Source organism: Sapajus apella, unplaced genomic scaffold, assembly GCF_009761245.1.
Source record: "Sapajus apella isolate SASKATOON/1434 unplaced genomic scaffold, GSC_monkey_1.0 scaffold124, whole genome shotgun sequence".
Taxonomy (NCBI): domain Eukaryota; kingdom Metazoa; phylum Chordata; class Mammalia; order Primates; family Cebidae; genus Sapajus; species Sapajus apella.
Window position 1 is genome coordinate 2073007 of NW_022437064.1, and position 20151 is coordinate 2093157.

The 20151-nt window shown below is 34.9% G+C and overlaps 1 protein-coding gene across 3 annotated transcripts in view; it reads left to right on the plus strand.

Moving 5' to 3' along the window:
• The window catches only part of PPP3CA (protein phosphatase 3 catalytic subunit alpha), a 317032-nt gene that overhangs the window by 226983 nt on the left and 69898 nt on the right, over positions 1–20151 (plus strand). For all 3 annotated transcript variants that reach the window (XM_032261606.1, XM_032261604.1, XM_032261605.1), the window contains exons 3-5: positions 7760–7884; positions 16962–17073; positions 18159–18304. In XM_032261606.1, coding sequence (XP_032117497.1) covers positions 7760–7884; positions 16962–17073; positions 18159–18304 — 383 coding nt within the window. The remainder of the gene's footprint in view (positions 1–7759; positions 7885–16961; positions 17074–18158; positions 18305–20151) is intronic.

Sequence of the window (20151 nt, forward strand, 5' to 3'; positions counted from 1 at the left end):
AACTTGTATAAGAAGTTATTCTACTTCATGCAAGTCTTCCAAGATGATAAAAGCCAGTAATTTGGAGAAAAGAAGGTCTTTATATAAAAATAAACAATGAGTCAAGAATTAAAAGCACTTGATTTCTAAGTCATAGTATTGATGCAGTCTTGCCAAACAATTTTGAAATGCTGACCCATTAAAAATCTATTTTTCATTTGCAATTTATTAATTTATTATTTCACAGTTTTTAACAACATACTTCTCTGTCCCTAGACAACCTAATTTGTATAAGCTTTCTTTAACCTGAAATTATATGATATTATAAAATTTTTGCTCAGTATCAACAAGTTGACCCAATGGTGTTTTTTATCAAATTTCCCTTTCATATACTCAAGTAAATAGGACCAAATGTATAAGTCTTTGCATTAAGTCAAAATATTAAGCAATTTTATGTGAAAATGTATATTTTATATTACATTAGTTAAGTATCTTCTATTCAGGATGACAGTTTTATCGGAGTCCTCTTCAAGCTATTATGTATAGCTCTTATAGTGGAACCTTATCCTACAGTGTTCAGTATTACCTACTTTGGTTTCCATTTTCTAATGCAATAATTTAATTGCCAATATAAACTTAAAAACAATATAATTCTTTGAAAAATAATGAAATGACAATATAGGTATGCTTATTTGCACATTTGCTAAGTTGCACATTTGCTAAGTTCATTTAGACTTACATACCTAACACTTAAATAATACAACATTGGTTCTTGTTTTGAACACCTATCCCTCTACCAGCATCTCTCTGGTCAGAAGATGCAAGGCAAATGCTTGGTTCTGGTCATGTTTATGTTTCTGATTTGTCCTCTCTCCTTTGCCAAGATTCTATTCTCAAGGGCCTCTTTGTCCTCAATATGCTGGCCATTATCTTCTGTACTTAGAAGCACACTGGTTTTAGAGACTCTTAGACTTGCCCCATGACTGATTCATTGTACAATCTGTGTATTGCAAGAGCTTACTTGGCTAACTACAAAGAGTCCCTTGTCACTGCTCTAGCTCATTATTGTTTTCTCCTCAGCACTACTTTTCTGCAATCTATAGTAAGTAAAGTCCTGAACTTCTGTCTAATGACTCCCGGACTACCACATTGCTCACTAATCTCTGAATTCCTCCTTTGTGGTGGGTGGCTTTATATACACACAAGTTAATATTTACATTTATGTTTCTATATACTTGCACCTTCATGCCTGTGATTTCAAAGCTTAATAAATAGCTTTCTAACAGTGATATTGGGGCAGGGGCCAGCTCTTCCGTTCCCTAAGAAATAAAGACAAATAGTTTCTGCATGTTATTTTTCCATTTCCTATTTCAAAACTCAAAAGGCTTCAACTTAGATCAAAAGTCTTTGGCACCACTCTGTGTGAAAATTATTTCCTATAAAGTTTTATTTAAAATGGGCTAAACAAAGACCCGGAACCAACCCAAATGCCCATTAATGATGGACTGGACAAAGAAAATGTGGCACATATATACCATAGAATACTATGCAGCCATAAAAAACGATGAGTTCATGTCCTTTGTAGGGATTTGGATGAATCTGGAAACCATCATTCTCAGCAAACTGACACAAGAACAGAAAGCCAAACACCACATGTTCTCACTCGTAGGCTGGTGTTGAACAATGAGAACACATGGACTCAGGGAGAGGAGCATCACACACTGGGGACAGTTGGTGAGGGGTTAGGGGAGGGACAGCGGGGGGTTGGGGAGGATGGGGAGGGATAACATGGGGAGAAATGCCAGATATAGTATGCACTTGTGCAACAATCCCACATGACCTGCACATGTACCCCAGAACCTAAAGTAAAATAAAAATAAATAAAATAAAATAAAATGGGCTAAAGTTATGGCGGCAAGGAAGCAATATTAAAAGGCAATTGTGCAAAAGTAGTTGTTTTCTTAGTCCTTACTTTGTAGTTGATTATGTAGGCAGAATATATATATATTTTTTTTGATAGAAGAGATAAGTAATAGTGTGTAAACATCACAGGATATTGGCCACTCTTGCACCGTTTGGTTAGAGGAGCCATATTCAGAACTGCTGAGTTACCCCACTTAGGGATATTACCAAGATAGATTACATTAGATTAATCTCACCAAATAGATTAAACTGCTCAGTGTATCTGATAGTTCTTACTTCTCCAGCACAAAAATAAATGGCAGGTTATTTCTCACAGGAAAAATAACCATCAATATTTGTGTCATATAAGGTTGCTAACAGATATGAATTATAATGCTCCAGAAAAATTAACTTATGTTCTATTTCAGTATCTTTAATGTGTTAATTTTGTTAAATGCTATAACTCTGAATTTTGGACATAAGTGTGCACAGTTCTGTTAATAATCTGCTGAAGACGTAATACATTTTTTGGACTATTCAGCCAGATGGATGGATGTTTTCCTAGAGCACCAGGAGTGTTTTAAATACTTGTATTGTGCATCTATGTTCCTGATGCTTTTTAAACATCCTAACTATTGGAGTACTCTACCTACCAGCATTCTCATCAGGAATGAGAAACAAATAATGGGAAGCCAGGAGAATGTGGGAAGCATTGGTGCGAACTTGCCTTGAAGGCAAAAAATTGTCAGAGCCTGGTTGTTCGAGAAGTGCTGTCAAGGCCAGGTAAAGTAGAAGAGAAAGGGACCTGGCCTTCTGGGGACTTTTGAGCCCTAAGCAACCAAGCAGACAACTTGTATCATTAGTTGGCATTGGCATATTGTGCTGCTCTTTTGACATCAGTATCTTGGGTACCCAAGAAGATAGAGGATGGGGACCAATAGTAAGTGCATATTATAGCCTAGTAAGCCTTTACTCTGTGTGATGCCATGGGCCCACCCTTCATCCTTTTGGCTACATCCTGGATAGTTCAGTATGGTGACCACTTTCTTCCTGAAATTTGATATCAAGACAGTGAATGGGATAATAGGACTTAAGGATAAATCCCTTATCTTACAGCTGGAATATCCAAGGCCTGAGCAATAAATACAACAAAATGCCCAAAGAAATATGGTGTTATCACCCTTCGTAGGTTCATCCCTCTCTCCATCTATCACTTACTGTGATTCTTTCATATAATGATGAAGTCATAATCTCACAGCAACCTAGAATAAGCAGTAAAAGAGGTTGCCTTTCAAATGTTCATCCCCTCCACACATTGCCCCTATGAGAGGAACCATACTAGTATGCAGAATGAAGGCTGTGTGTGCTATGGGAGGCTCAAAAGCATAGATGTATTTAGTCATAGTAACTAGCTTGTTAGTGAATCTGCATCTCTGGAGAACCTGATTCAGGGCCCAGAATTCTATAGTTTTGAAACCTCTCGAAGTGGTTCCAATGTAGAATTAGGTGGAGAAAACAACCATAACATATGTGGAGGTTCCCCATTCTATCCCAGACTTGCTGCACACCGTATTGAAACCTGTAACTTAAAGGCTTAAAACAAGCACAATCTCAGATAAGTTGAGGCCGTTGGTTTCCATCAAAGCAAACTCCACAAACTTGTCAATCTCTGTGAGTCCCAAGGGCATCTCAAAATCTCTGGCCTCAGTAAAGGATTTTCAAGTTAAGCATGGCATAGGCCTAGTAGAAGAATACTAGCACAACAGGTGTTTCTAGTGTGCCTCCTGGGCACACATGTCTAGGCACTAGGGATATGACGAACAACACTTGACAAGGTACCCAGCTTAGCAGAGGTTGAATTTCAGTGGGAAGAATCAGAGAAGAAACAAGCATGCAAATAAATCAACTAGATAATGCTGATTGTGGCATAATTACTGTGAAGAAAGTAAAGGGTGATGGTAAAGAGACTTTGCTTCTTTACACAGGATGGTCAAGAAAGACCTAACTGAGCATGTGACATATATCTGAGACCTACGGATGTAAGAAAGGCAGCCTATGAAAAGTCAAGGAAGAAAATACCTCCGTTTTTTAAATTATGTTTTATTTGAGCTACTATTTTCTTTTGTTGGGCTTTTAATCTTTTTATGATTATGTATACACATTGTTTTCCTTTACTGAACATTATGATAGGTGGCCTTTCTATAAAAGACCTATGGCTGCCCTAAGGTAAAGTCAGTGACAGTGTGATGATCAGATGTGTAATAAATTTCAGGGTATTTTGTTTTCTATGCAGAGTTTACAGCAATTGCTCTTTTCTATTTTATATCATCAAGCCAAAATCCAATTATTGCAGTGATCTTGTAAATCACTGAGATTATCTCTTATCACAAAGTTATTATAGACCAGAAAGAAGAGATTAATTTTGTTTTTATAAAACTAAATTCATGATAATGTACTTCTATACTTCAGCAAAAGGAAACATATCCTCATAATGTTTGCATTGTCTAGAGCCTTTTTTTTTTTTTTTTTCATTCTGGCTGTGAGATTATGCTTCAGTTGTATGTTAGTTGCTATAATTGCTTGATGCCTAACCTGCAGTTTACAACGTAAATTAATGTCTTGGTAATTATGTCATTTACGTATACAGAGGTAAGAAGCAATTATCCTTGAATCTTCAGATATGGCCAGGAATTAAAATGGAAGGATAAAAAAGGTATAAGAAGCCAGAAGAGGGAGAGAAGATGTTTTAGAATGTCTCTAGAATGCCTCCCATTCTGGCATTCCTTATTCTCCCCCAACTCCAAGCACCGGATTTCTATTCTGTCTGGGATCTTGACATTTTAGATACAGCCATTTTGAAATGCCACTTTGATACAGCATTTGTTAAATTCTTATTAGACTCCAGAAATTCTTCTAAGCCTGTTACAATATTAACACATTTAATTCTCACCATAGCTCAATAAGGTAAGGTACCAGTACCACCCCCATTTTATTGATAAATATATTTGAAGCTCAGAGGAGTTGAGTAAATGTCCAAGTTGGAGCCTGAGTAGTGTGGAGCCAGAGACAAGGCCTTTAAATGATACCCCACCCTCTAATGCCTTTGATTAGCCATTTTGTCTTGGGGATATTTTAATAATAGCCTAAAACATAGCTATTAGACTTGCCATAGAAATTCCAAATAATGTCTGAGGCCTGTGTCTTAGCCCTTCACCTGAGTTCCTGTTTTCTCTGAGCCTTACTTACCGAATGTTTGACCCTCACCTCTCTGTTAGGGAGCAAGGAGAGGGAGAGAGCCAGTAGCAAGACATGGGCTATACACAGTGCCAGCATCACACCCATTGACATACGAAGGGCTGCATAAAATCCGATGCAAAGAAATGTTTTGCTTCTTAATCTCTTTCCTTGTAGTTCCTTCCTTCAACTTCTAAAGTTAATGGAGAGCACATGAAGGTATGGTTTCCAACCATATATTTTTTGTATTGTAATTTTTCGTTTGAAACATGTCACACTTATGACAGATACAAAGATTCCTACAATTTGAGAGAAACTGGCACTTGTGATAAATAATCCATACCAACTATAACTTCAAGGGATACATAGGTAGAAAAGTAATTATATTATTACTTGTTAGCTGATAAGCTTTATCCTTGCCTATTTAAAACTTTGGTAATAAAAATGTGCTAATGTAGTTTTTAAGATGGATAATTTTTAAATTATGCTCACATCATATTATATATACACATATATAAAAATATATAAAAGTTTTAAGAAGTGTTTTACTATTTATGTTAGTTTTTACAGCTCCAAATATAGCTGTGAAATTCCCCAGAGCAGGCACTGGCATCCATGCCTGGCAGTGTTTGGACCATCCCATCCAGTGCTCTTTATTTCCCCTGGCTTAGATCGCACGTATGATTACAAGGAAGTATACGATGTGTCTCACAAACCAACTTCTTAATGCCTCAGAATATGGATTTATTTGCTCTAGGAATAAAAAATTATTTGTAAACTATCTTCTAAAACGTATTTTTTCAAAAATGGAAGAATATGTTTCTGATGTTTCTACTGTGTATCTCATGCTCAATAGAGGGAAGAAGCTATATGATTGCAGTCTACCAAAGGGATACATTAGCAGTTAAAGCTTCTTGTTATTTACAGCCATTTCATTAGTATTTAAGATTACCAAGTGCAGTCATTCTAAAATGCAATCCACCTGTACCTGCTTCATGCTTATAGTGCTATGGGTTTTTAGTAGCTAATTCTTGATAGTAAAGATAGGAATTTATAGAATGTAGCATTTTTAATTCATTGTTTTATAATTGTTTCATCATTAAACTCACTTGATTATTTTTTCTCTGAACTTCTGTCAAATAAAGGAATAAAATTTAAAACATTTCAATAACTTACTTGTAATTGCAGGATATAATGTGTTAAGATCTACTTTTGGCGTCTTGATTTCTTATTTGCGAATACATTCATTCTGTGTAACTGTTGGTGTTGCAGAAGTGACCACATCATGTTCACCATTCAACACAAAATTTTTAAAATGTTACACATACACGCACATACATATATATACATGTATAAATATATAAAAATGTCTAAGATACCATAATGTGTTAGCTGACAGAAAAAGCTTTGGATCAAGTGAATTGGAATTTAAGCCCTAAGTTATTTATTTTTAGCAGTGACCTTACCAAGCAACATAACCTCTCTAAGCTATATTATTTCCTTATCTGTATAATAGAAATAAAAATATTATTTTTGTTTATTTTTTTAATATGAAATCTTGCCCTGTTGCCCAGGCTGGAGTACAAAGGCATGATCTTGGCTCACTGCAAACCTCCACCTCCCAGGTTCAAGTGATTCTCCTGCTTCAGCCTCCCGAGTAGCTGGGATTACAGGTGCACATCACCACGCCTGGCCAATTTTTTGTATCTTTAGTAGAGACGGGGTTTCACCATGTTGGCCAGGCAGATCTCCCAACTCCTGACCTTATGATCTGCCCTCCTCGGCCTCCCAAAGTGCTGGGATTACAGGCGTGAGCCACTGCGCCTGGCCTAAATATTATTTTTTAGAGCTCTGAAAGTGGAAATGAAATAAATATTAAATAAATGATTTTTTTTAAAGAGACAAAATAGCTCTTCCAAGAAACTTGGTTTAAAAGAGAAAGTGAGAATGTTAAGAAATACCAGTTCCCAGTAATTTTTTTGGTAGAGTTTCACAGTTTTTAATACTTGTTGTTTTTTTCACTTTAACATTTTATAAAAATGCTCCTTATAATTTAAGTTTAATTGGAGTTTTTTTCTTTCTTTCTTAGTGATACGTAAACTAATGATGTGTCTTACAATAGATAACATTTTGGATTCAATGAAATGAAGGTTTTATGATACATATCAAAGTTTCTTTCTCTTCAGGAAGGCAGTAATGTATAGTGGCCATGTATTCAGACCTCAGTTGTGCATAGATTATGCCAAATTCCTGAACCATTCTTTGAGTCATCTCTTACCTGCAAAATGAAAATATGTCTCATGGCATTATTAGGGTTAAATTAGAAAATGTGTATAAACGTCCTAGCAGCGTCTCATACAAAATTGTTAAGTGCACAATGATAGCTGTTATTGTTATTAGTGTCTTCATTTTTTATAATTAATCTGTATATTAGTGGACCCAGACTTTAGAGCCAGGTTTGCCGCTAATTAACTTTGGAAACCTGAGCGAAGTACTTAACTTTTCTGTCTTACTTTCTTGTTCTGCAAAAGAATGTTTTGGCTCAGATAAACTTGAAATTAAGTCTGGATCTAAAATTTTGGAATTTTATTTAATTCAAACTCCTAACGTAATATGACCATAAAATGAATTTTGTTTCTTTCAGTTTGTGGGGACATTCATGGACAATTCTTTGACTTGATGAAGCTCTTTGAAGTCGGGGGATCTCCTGCCAACACTCGCTACCTCTTCTTAGGGGACTATGTTGACAGAGGGTACTTCAGTATCGAAGTAAGTCTACATCATACCTTCTTAGCTGTTCAGTTATGGATCAACAATGTCTCAAAAAAATAAAAGCAATAAATGTTACTGCCTTATGGAAACCTCTAACAATGAAATGTATTGCACTTCATTCATAGGATATTACATGTTCTATTTTCAGTTGATTCCTATATGTTTTTGTTGGTTTGTTTTTGAGACAGAGTCTGACTCTGTCACCCAGGCTGGAATGCAGTGATGTGATCTCTGCTCACTGCAACCTCCGCCTCCAGGATTCAAGCCATTTTCCTGCCTCAGCCTCCTGACTAGCCGAGATTACAGGTGCCCACCGCCACGCCCGGTTAATTTTTGGATTTTCGTAGAGATGGAGTTTCACCATGTTGGCCAGGCTGATCTTGAACTCCTGACCTCAGGTGATCCACCCGCCTCAACCTCCCAAAATGCTGGGATTATGTGCGGGAAACTGAGCCCAGCCTGATTCCCGTATTTTTTAATAGAGATGCTGAAAAAATGGTAAATAGTAAGATCTTGCCTTTCGTACATTTTATATATTTGCAAATTTTCAAAAATTACATCTTAGTTTACAATAAATAATCTGATTTTCCATTGAAAGAACTAATCAAAGCTGATCAAATAAGCAGGCATGGATTTGCATGTTTATGCCTTAAAATTATGAGACAGTAACTTACCTGTGTAAATTGATAGTGAAGTACATGTGTCTGTGTCTGTGACTGTGCATGTGTGAATACACTTATGGCTGCTATATTTTGTCCTTTTTGGCACCTGTCATCTAACTAGGATAATTTGTCAAACTCATTAATTAAAACAAAATGATAACCTTTGAGTAGGGGTTCTTCCGCAGCCTCCCATATGCATCTGCTTTAAGTAAGAAAAACTAAATTCAAAATAAAGGCAGAGATATTGTTTTATTCGTGCCTTTGTTCTTCTTGGTGCCTAACATGGTGTGTTAAATAATTTATGGAAAGAAATGGTTTGAAATTGAATAGGTTTTAAAGAGTCAGACCTTGTGTATAGTAGCTGACATGTGCTATCAAAAAAGAGCATTAAAAAGGAAAATGATTTTTCTTAATTAAAGAGAGAAATCAACATTATAGAGACTCACACCAACATCATATATTCATAATAATCATAGAAAAAGATTCTATATTTCAAAAAATTTATTATAGTTTTATTTACTAAAGGAATATTTAATGTTAAAAAGCATGTCATCCTTAAACAGCTTTTCTGTATAAAATTATATTAGTTTTATTTTTCAGTTATTTAATTCACCTTTAGTCACTGATTACACACAGACACAGAAAAGTTTATATAAACATATACGTATTTCCACCAGCATAATAATCCCTTCTGCATTTAAAGAACACAGATTTCTTAATTATTCCTGGTGACGATGAGAGAAGAAGGAATTGTAATGGTGTATAAATCCCAGAAGAGAAAATAAATTCTTACTGTTTCCTCCATTTGATAAATAAGTATTGTCAAGCATATAAAATGTATATGCACTATGAATAGGACTGTGAGGAATTTTAAAAAATGTAATATACATTCTTGCTCTCTAGAAACCTAAATCTATGTTGGAAAATAGAACCATAAAAATCTGTATAGAATCAGAAGCCTGGAGTAGGTGATCATCCAGGGTTCAGTTATTTGAATGGATTATTAAAACCTTGTGATTAAAGGACGTACAAAATAATAAGTGTGATAGGATTAGAGAAAAGTGAGAGAATATTAAGAACACATGTTTGGGAAAGACTGAATCAAAGAACAAGTAAGATTTAGCTGGGAAGAAAATTAAAGTGAGCAAAAGTACAGAGGAAGAAATTAGTGAACTCTGCCAACCCTGTTTTGTTCTTGGGGCCAGCCTGACCAGCTTAACTAATGGAAAAGCAATTGAGTACTAATTTTGTAAGACCTTTATATCACATTAGGACTGGTATTTGCCAGGATTAACCACAACAAAACAAAACTCCTATATAATGGTGGTTTGGACAAGATAGATGTTTTTCTATCTTTTGTCCATTGAGGGCAAACCAGGACTGGTGTGGCACAGCACGGTGCTGGCTTCTAGGCTCCATCTGCTTTCTTGCTCTGATATTCATGGCCTCATTCCAAAGACAACCTAGTGACCCAAGATGGCTACATCAGTTTCAACCATCATTTCTCCACATAATATTCAACAAGAACGAAAGGGAGAAAGAGAAGGGTATGTCTTCTTGTTTAAGGATGTTTCCCAGAAATGGCCCAGTTCCTTCAACTTGTATCTCATGAGCCATAATTTGTTGATATGGCCATAGGTGATTTCGTATGTGGTCAGGGTATAAGGAGGACTGTGGTAGGCAAGAAACAGCAATGGAAGTACAAAGATTTCTGCTCTTCCCCTTGAATTAGGGTTATATAGGATCTTTATCTTTTCTCTTCTCTTCATTTCCTTTTTTTCTTTTCTTTCTTTTAATGAGACAGGATCTCCCTCTGTCACCCAGGTGATAATGCAGTGGCACAGTCATAGCTTACTGCAGCTTCAATCTCCCTGACTGAAGTGATCCTCCCACCTCAGCCTCCAAAGTAGCTGAGACCACAGACACACACCACCATGCCCAGTTAATTTTCACTTTTAGTAGAGACAGGTTCTTACTATGTTGCCTAGGCTGGTCTCCATCCCCTGAGCTCCAACGATTCTCCCACCTTGACATCCCTAAGTGCTTAGATTACAAAGTGCGTGAGCCTATAATCTGGCCTGTGTTAAGTAGACTCTAAGTAAATATTTTAAAAATAATTTTAGTAACTCTTAAATTCATCTTACTCATTTAACATTTATAGTGCTGCTAATAAAGTTTTTGAGGATGAATGAAATAGGTATTCTGCTTTCCTTGAAGCTTGCCATCTAAGTGAGGAAATCCTGAGACTATCATGATGGAGTGATTATTTTTGTCAGCCAAATAATGTTGTGCTACATTGGTATTTTTTTATTATAACATTTGTGATTTTTCACAACTTTGTATCTTTCCAAAGTTAATCAAAGGCAACAACACTTGCTTATCAATTTTATATTAAGGTACTACATCATGTGTGGCTTGAGTAACAGTGGGCACAGTTGGACTTTTCCCTCTTTGTCCCATCAACTCCATCTTTGGATAATATTCTTTAGTCTTATTGGTCTTTATTTACCTTTTTTTTTACTGGAAGAGTGCAGCCTTCTGAATCTCTGTCCTTGAACCACCTGAAATTTTCTAAAACTATTCCTAACTAGAGAGTTTTAGAGTTTTATTTTTTTAAGTAAAGACGTTACTGGGTGTGGTAGCTAAAGCCTGTAATCTCAGCACTTTGGGAGGCCGAGGCGGGTGAATCACGAGATAAAGAGATCGAGACCATCCTGGCCAACATGGTGAAACCTTGTCTCTACTGAAAATACAAAAATTAGCTGGGCGTGGTGGCGTGAACCTGTAGTCTCAGCCACTCGGGAGACAGGCAGGAGAATCGCTCGAACCTGGGAGGTGGAGGTTGCAGTGAGTTGAGACCGCGCCACTGCACTCCAACCTGACGATAGAGCAAGACTCCATGTTAAAAAAAAAAAAAGACGTTAAGAAGCAGTAATCACTAATTTCTTCCTCATCAGATTTATTTAAAGTGTACAATTAATCTATATATTTGAACTATGAAATTTGCTGTTTTGTATAGTATGCCCCTTTTGAAATTCAAGCAAAGGATCAAACTGGATGTTAGTGACATATCAAATGTAGGAATTATGGGGCATTTAAAAGTTGTAAGATAGATTTATTGGAGTCCTCATTTTCAAAAACAGCTCTTTAATTAAATTTCAAGAGTCTAAAACTACAGCCCAGGGACTTGCCACATACTTAACAAAAATGACAAAATGTCTCATATATGAAATGTTCCATTTTGATTATATTGTGACCTTGTGGGGCTTTGGAATGGCTCATTGATATATGTAAATTAAAATGGACATTTATATAAAGTGTACCTACTGAAAATAAGGATTTTTTTATCATGGATTAAGGAAACTGACATTGTTAGCATGTTGTAAATGCTATTGTTTCATGGTTTAAATGATCTCACTTACTCCTGACAGCTTTAGGAGGAACATGTGAATATGTTCCTTTTATGAGTGCAGAAACTGGGTCTCGAAGGTCGCAGATGGTAAATGGCAGTGCTTGTATTCAAAGCCTGTGTTCTTCCACTAACCCCAGGCTTTTACCATAGTATATTCATTAGATGTACCACAAAGCACCAACAAAAAAATAAAAATAAAATCAATAATGCAGAAACTGGTACACACTATTATACTCACCTATGCATGTACAAACACGTACACACAGCCCTTTCCTTGTCTATATAATCTGAAGATCAAAGCATTAAGTATAAAGTGTTCTTTGTGAGTATGATACTGTTGGTTTAAGAAAAATCCTAAAATAAAAGCTCCGTTTTCCAGCGTGTATTATTCTAACAGGCTTCAAAAGGATCTCAATTCTTCTCAATAATTCAGGGCTCCACCGCATGTATTCTCCTTTGACTATCCTCTGGGAAAAGGGGAGCACTTTAGTTTAATTTTTACCAAGTCAGCTTTGAAGGATGATTTCGGATTTCAAACAGTCTCTGCTGGGTATATTTGTAAGCACTAGGTAATGTGCTCTGGGCAGTACATAGAGCTCATTTTATGTATTACCCCGACCCCAGTCTTCTCCTTTTGCCAAAATTAGAAATCATTTCCCACAAAGTTAGCCCAAATAAGACAAGCAAGCTTTTTAGTAGTGATGAAAGAGGTAATTTTGTTTTGAGTAATAATTTGTCTTACACCAAATACTGCTCTTTCCAATGATTGCATTACACTACCTAATCTCTTTGATCAAGCATATGTGTATATAGGTCTGTGGCTGTGTTTCTCTGAGAACCCAAGGAAAAACTTAGAATTGCAAACAGGCACACACAGCTGTTTACTTCTATTCACTTCCACAAACTCCCTTTCTAGTCTTTTTGCACTGCACTGACTTGAGCTTAGCAGTGAGCTGGCTTCTCAGCTTAGATCCAGATCTCAACTCCAGGCCTCAAGCACGTTTAACTGTGAAAAGTTGTTAGGTTTATTAGCTGTAAATCTGTAGACCAGAATGAACCACAGCAAGCCGTGCAGTGTTCCATGCATCTGCTTAAGAATAACAAGCAGGTAGCACAACAAGAGATGTTAGGTGACAGAGCAATGCCACAGACATGAGGAAGAAATTGCCTGGCTGTCTCCCTGGAGCCAGTCATCTTTATAGTGCATTGCTGTTCCGCTCCTGCCTATCTACGTGCTTGTCAGAGCAGGCAAGTGATGCCTTAGAGGAGCTACATTTGACATTTGAGGAGTTTGGATCTTTTCCCAACTGATGCAAATCCTTCACTTCATTGTCCAATGATTGAGAGGCAGAACTTTTGATTGGAATGTCTCACAGCACAAATAGTTACTTTAAAGAGCTGATTAATATATACCTAAAGCTGTATATTTTCTTTTTACTTCCTTCCTTCCTCTTTTATATCCTTCTTTATTTCTCTATGCAATTTTCAAGAATACTTATCATTAAAAGCATAAATTACAAAGTAAATCATTGCACTATTATTATCAGTGAACCAATTAAACTAACGAAGAAAATTATATTCTTAGTGCTGCTTCATTGGGGAAGATAGGAAAAAATTAAACAGGAAAAAGGTATGTCTGTGGCAAAAATTGATTTTAAAAATAGAGGATGCTCAATCTTTCATATTGAGTAGTGTAAACTAACCTTAAAGTGTACCTATTTGTTTAATTAAGAGTCAGAATAGAAAGACAGTGGGGTCCAGTTGAAGTGATGAGTGCACCTCATTTACATCTCACCATGCAGAAAAGGCCAGTGTGACACAGCCCTTTGTTTCTACCTTAACCAATTAATTCAGTGAAAATTTGATTCAAATTAGCCATCTGATACCACATAGACAAAAATAAACAAGTAACTAATTGTATTTCACTGCTTTCATTGATTATGATTTTTTTACACAAGACTTTCCCTTTTTAAAAACTATCAGGTTATGATTTGCTGAAGATCTTCAGTTCTCCAGAATGTTAGAGCTTTAGATGGTAAAATAGTCACCGGCAAGACAGTGTTGTACTTGGCAGCTCTCTCCCACCAGATGTTGAGGGAGAAGGCTGGCAGGGCTCCACCTCCAGTCCACCCTTGCCCTTTCATTTACCATGCCACTTCTTCCATATTGGCTGCATTTGTGGTTTTAGTCAATGTTTGAGAAGATATTTTATTCTTGTCACAGGGGAGAAGGAAATAAAATGTGAAAAGACTTACTTTTAGGGTATTTTGAGCCAAGAATTTAGACTGAGTTATATTTTCTCTTTTTCTCTCTCTCTTTCTCTGCCTTCTATTTCCCCTTCTCTCTTCTCCTCTGCTTCCCTTCCCTTCCCCTCCCCCTTCTGCCCTATCCTCTCCTTCCCTTCCTCCCTTTCTTCCTTCCTCCCTCCCTCCCTTTCTCCCTGACTCTCTTCCTTCCTCCTTCCTTCCTCCTTCCTTCCTCCTTCCTGCCTCTCCCTGCCTCCCTCCCTCCTTTCTTTCCCTCTTTTTCATTTACAGAAAGGGAACTAGTATTTCCTTAACTCCTACCATATACTAGGTGCTTTATATCCGTTAAATAATAATAGACATTAAATGTTTGTTGCATCATTTAAAAGGTATAAATATATAAGATAGAAATATTTAGCATCATGCATTTATATATCCCACCTTGAGGTTTCAGTTATGAAAGAACTGTGGTAATTAAGACTGGAGGGATAAAGCTGCATGCTAATGTCAAAAAAGATCTTTAACAGATAACAAAAAAAAAAAAAAAGAAAATGTGGGTCCTAGAATGTGATTCCTCTGGTGGTATTTCAGTGTGGTTAACAAGTTGCAGTTTAGATTTCAATTGGAGAGGTAGAGCTTTGCTTTAAAACACATTTTTACAGGCAAAACTGATCTAAAGAAATCAGAATTATAATGACATTTTTAAATGAATATTGACTAGGAGGAGGCTGAAAGGAGCCTTCTGAGTGCTGAAATATAACTGTATCTGGGTAGTGGTTTCATGGGATATGTCTAAAAATTAATTAAACTGTGATTTCAGTTACGGACATTTCACTGGATACGTTATACTTTTCTAAAAGAAAAAAAAAAAACTCTAATAAAAGTAGCCTAACTGCCTTCAAAACATGTATTCTCTCCCCCAGCATGTAAATAAAATATATGCAAAATAGCAATTTCAACATACAAATATATTTTAAAGCAGTTTTCATATCCATTCGTATTTGAAACTAGACATCCTAAATTAACAACCAATTTGGAAAAATACATATATTACCTTCAGATTAGGGTACAGCCTCATACATTTTAAATTGGGAACAATCCTCTCATTGACATTAATAGTAGTTTATGACTGTCTTCTCTGAAATGTGAGATAAGCTTGAGTAATACAAATTCTTTTTATTGAAATACATAAGTACAGCTATAAAACCTGATCTGTAGCAGAGACTCATTAAGCTACCGGACTGCTCGCTAAGGTAACAGGAAACTTTACACACATCAACAGATCATAATGCTTCAAGGATCACTTGTGCATGCCATATGGTCAATACAGACATATTAATATTATTAGTCACTTGAACTTTAGTTAATAACTATAATCAGAAAGTGGTAATTAGAAAGTTAATTAAAGTAACATATATAATTTAATGTCAACCTATTATTTTGTTTACTTCAAACATAATTACATAGAGATCTTGCTTGAACAACAAAATAATAGACATTTTTTTCTGATAATTAGTATTTTCTCCAAAACTTGGTCTGTATAGTCAAATATAATTAGTTCTCACTCATTTCATGAATTATCATATAAGCTAAAAGAGATGATTACTCTTTACAAGTAGCACTACAAATAGCAGCTTTACCCTGTAGATATTATCCAGGCTATCTACTGTATTGGAAAGCCAATTATTAATGTATAAATCTCATTGATTTTGGTTTCAGATTTGAGTAACCGGAATTAGACTTATCTCAATATTTGTGGTTTCTGTATCTTCTTAGCTTTACTTTTGGAATATAGGTTTTATGAGGTTATAAAGCACATTTGTTTTTCAAAGCTTAGTTTTCTGTTCTCTATGGGTTCTTAACAAATGTCAGTTGATGTTAACGAATTACTGGCGTTAATACTTGAGTATTCCAGTTGTCTTACTGCTCATTCCAGGAAGACTACGTCAAATGTAGATGTATTCCCAGCTTGGTGAATGCATAATTGACCGTCATTTTTATAGACTGCAAGGCCCAAGTAACCCAGCTGAGAGTTTCAAGGTATATGAAATGTGCTTTTCCTATACCTTATGAAATTAATAAGTAAAATAAAGTCACTTCCCTTTATAAAGCTAATTATTTTTAAAAATCAGGTAACAGAAATGGAAGAATTGGAAAGATAAAGTACAACAAAAAGGGGGAGCAAAGCACTGACAAGCTCAGCCTAACCTGAACTGTGTCTCTGTTTTCTATTACTTTTCTCCATCTCTAGTTCATTGCTTCTTCTCTCTCCCAACATATTGTCTTTTCTGTCAGCGTCTTTGGTATATAAATCTTAAGTTTTTGATTTATACATAAATTTAATTGAAAGTCAGGGAATCTCACTACACATACCAGTATTTCTTATCATGCTTTTACACTAGCATATTTTTATTTCTAGCTTATTTTAGCTTCTTCCTCTTCCATTTTTCTTTTTTGACTCCCACTTCGTCAGGTCACATAATTCTCCTTTTATTGACCATATGTAGTCTGTTGTTTTCTTGTGATGTGTGATCCTCAGTGTGCGTATGTATGTTTTAGGTGTAGATGGGCCTTGGCTTTTTACCAAAGTAATGTTTTCTGTTTGATTGTGTCTTTTCTAGTAAGGTCCAGTTTTTCGGGGGACTTTTGGTCATGGTAACACATTTTATTCATGTCTTTATGATATGTGAACAATGAAATGCATAAGTATTAAGGAAAGAATATTTATTTTTATATGATTTTTATTTTTCTCAGTGTGTGCTGTATTTGTGGGCCTTGAAAATTCTTTACCCCAAAACACTGTTTTTACTTCGTGGAAATCATGAATGTAGACATCTAACAGAGTATTTCACATTTAAACAAGAATGTAAGTATACGTCAAGCTCCTTCCTTTAACACTATATGTGCTAAACAGTAATTTTAATCAATACTAAGATACATACAATATAATCCATTGCCTAAAAGGCAAAAACTTAAAGTGACACTCTTTTGTATCGTCCTATATTTCTTTCTAAGCAAGGACATTTATGAGAATCCAGAATTTGTTTGTAAACTAGAACTTCTCTATAAAGTGGTTGAAGAATTCTAATTAAGATTTGTATAATTTATTCTAAGAAACAAGTGATTTAGGGATACTACTGTTCAGAACAATAATTCTATCTATTAATCTCACATTACTCGAGAAACGCAAATGGAGGGCAAATTCAACCCTATGCCTCTGTTTTGGACCCAATAAATGCTAGCTTCTAGTGAGTCTTATAAAATTGAAGATGACATCATTCTTTAGACATAGACACTAGGAGTGTGGAGTACTTTAAAAAATTTTTTTTTCCTCCTTACAATTTTCTTTATTGTTCACTGACTCTTACATAGGTATATAAAACATTACATTTTCGTTTCATATATAAATACAGTTAAATGGAAGGCCAGAGAATCTCTCTATACATATCGGTATTTTTCTTTTTCATTTAGTCCTTTATTCAATGGAGCATAAAGACTTCTCCTCTTAAAACATTACATATAAGTCATGGGAAAAACAATGTGCAATGAGATAGAAACAACTTTAGAAAATGCCTTGCCATCTGCTTTACTACAAAATTATTAGGGGATATCAAGCAGGTTTATGGCTGTTTTTCTGTTGATCTTCCAGTTGTTCATGCACATTTTTATGGTGAGACATCTGCAGATAAATAGCCGGAATGTATATACAAATTCTCTTGCTATACAAAAAGTTATGAAAATTATAAAATATGAATGAATGACAAAAACAGGAAACAGTAGATTAATATGTTAGTTTCAAAAAAATCTTAATTATGTTTTAGAATTTTGCAGTGTGTTCTTTTATGTTAATAATATGGTCCTAACAATAAAACTTCTCAAAAAAACCAAAACTATTTCAATGAAATGATCCTGCGTATATATCATGAGTATTTTTTGTATCACTTCTAAAAGGTAAAATAAAGTATTCAGAACGCGTATATGACGCCTGTATGGATGCCTTTGACTGCCTTCCCCTGGCTGCCCTGATGAACCAGCAGTTCCTGTGTGTACACGGTGGTTTGTCTCCGGAGATTAACACTTTAGATGATATCAGAAAAGTAAGTTTCGTTATTTTTCATGTTTAATTATTTCGTGTGCTACTATAATAAATAGAAGACATTAATTACCCTACCTTTGTCACTAACTTTATCCTTTTGAGTTAAAATGATTTAAAGTGGTCACAAATCTCTTCTTTGTGTTAAATTTTTATCAAGAAAGGAAGATATATTTGTAGTTGGAAGAGTTTTTATCTCTACAACTTCAGGTTTGGTCTTACTGTCTGACATGTGTCTTTGGAAATATAAAATATTTGACCTCTAAAAAAATATGCCTTATCATTTCCATTTGGCTTTTTTAAAACAATCCATTGTATATTCTTGATGTATTATGCTAGAAATGTTGCTTTGCCCTTGGGAAAATATCATAACATGACCATTAAACTGTGTTTATTTTCTGGTGTTTTTAAAATCTACTATTTGTTACAACTTAAAACTTTTAAGTAGCAATCTAACAAGGACAATGATAATATTCTATCAATTTTATTGAATGGCTAGGTGGAAAACAATGAACTTTATAAGAAGTATTTTGAAGAAGTTTTTAAGAATTACTATAGTTTAGCATTGACTATTAACAGTTGTTTAAACCAGCAAAAAGATGAGTTACATTGAATGTGGAAGTGGATTGTGTCTTTTTCTTGAGTAAATCTAATAACATGGGATAGTTTTATGTAGTACAGTAGACAATCTTTTATTTCTTTGGTTGTGTTTCTAACTCTGATGATTGCAATGATGTAAGGGAAAAAAATAGAGAGTAATGAAAAATCTCAGTGTATATTTCTTGGTGCCAAAATTGCCAAAGAGAGAAAGCAATGTAAATGTTTTCTTAGGTCATTTTAAAATAATATTACTTGGAGTTATTTTAAAGTATGATAATTTATTCACATCAGTATTTATAATATATGTTATTGAAAAGTTGTTCTTGTCACCAGGCTTTCTATCTAGGAAATCTAAGTCAATTTTTTTCTGGAGGAATTATAATGGTTGAAAACTGTATTTATCTTCTTTCCTATACTTTTAGGGACCTAAGAAAATATGCTTGCACTTATCCCATAGAATAGAGATAAGGAAATAATTCTAGCCTTTTATTATTATCTTCACTAGTAATTCTGATAAGAATAAATTGGTCACATTGTTCTAAATTAATGTATTTGAACTATAAAGATTGGAATATTTGTTCTAAACATGCATACTAAGTATTTATTTAAGCCTAATGTCTTACAGGTAGACTTTGGCTTCAAATAAGTGATGTTCTATAATCTCAAGGTGTACAGAATTTATTTCTTAAATATAGGTTCACTTAAGAATAACCACGGACACAATTCAGATTCTTGATCTTACTTATCTTTAGGGACATTCATACAAAGACTCCCTTGGTGTCACTTGTTTATTGATTGCCATTTAACTATTTTTTCCATTTCTTCAGAGTTTGGAAACTTGATTGCTAATTAAGTCTTAGAAGTCTATATGCCGAATAACATTTACAGCTGCCTTAAGTTATTAAATTATTACAATATTTTCTCCTCGTGTTCAGTGGAGAAGGAAAGCAAATATTTTATCTATTCATGTATCCATGTATCATATTAACCTGATAACCACTACTTAAATAGTTTTGGAAAATGGAAAATGTCAAATTACAAATAAGTGCAGTAGTTTTTGTTAGCAAATGTTGGGCATCAAAGACATGCATTTATGTTTTATTCTCTTGCCTTGATCAAATTTCATGACCTCGGATAGAAGATGAGAAACTTACTGAGTGTCCTCCTTAAAAGGGGTATTAGTGAAAACTTTGCTCAAAACAGTGTTTTCATTATTTGAACAGAACTGATATTCTGAATAGAGTTCTATAC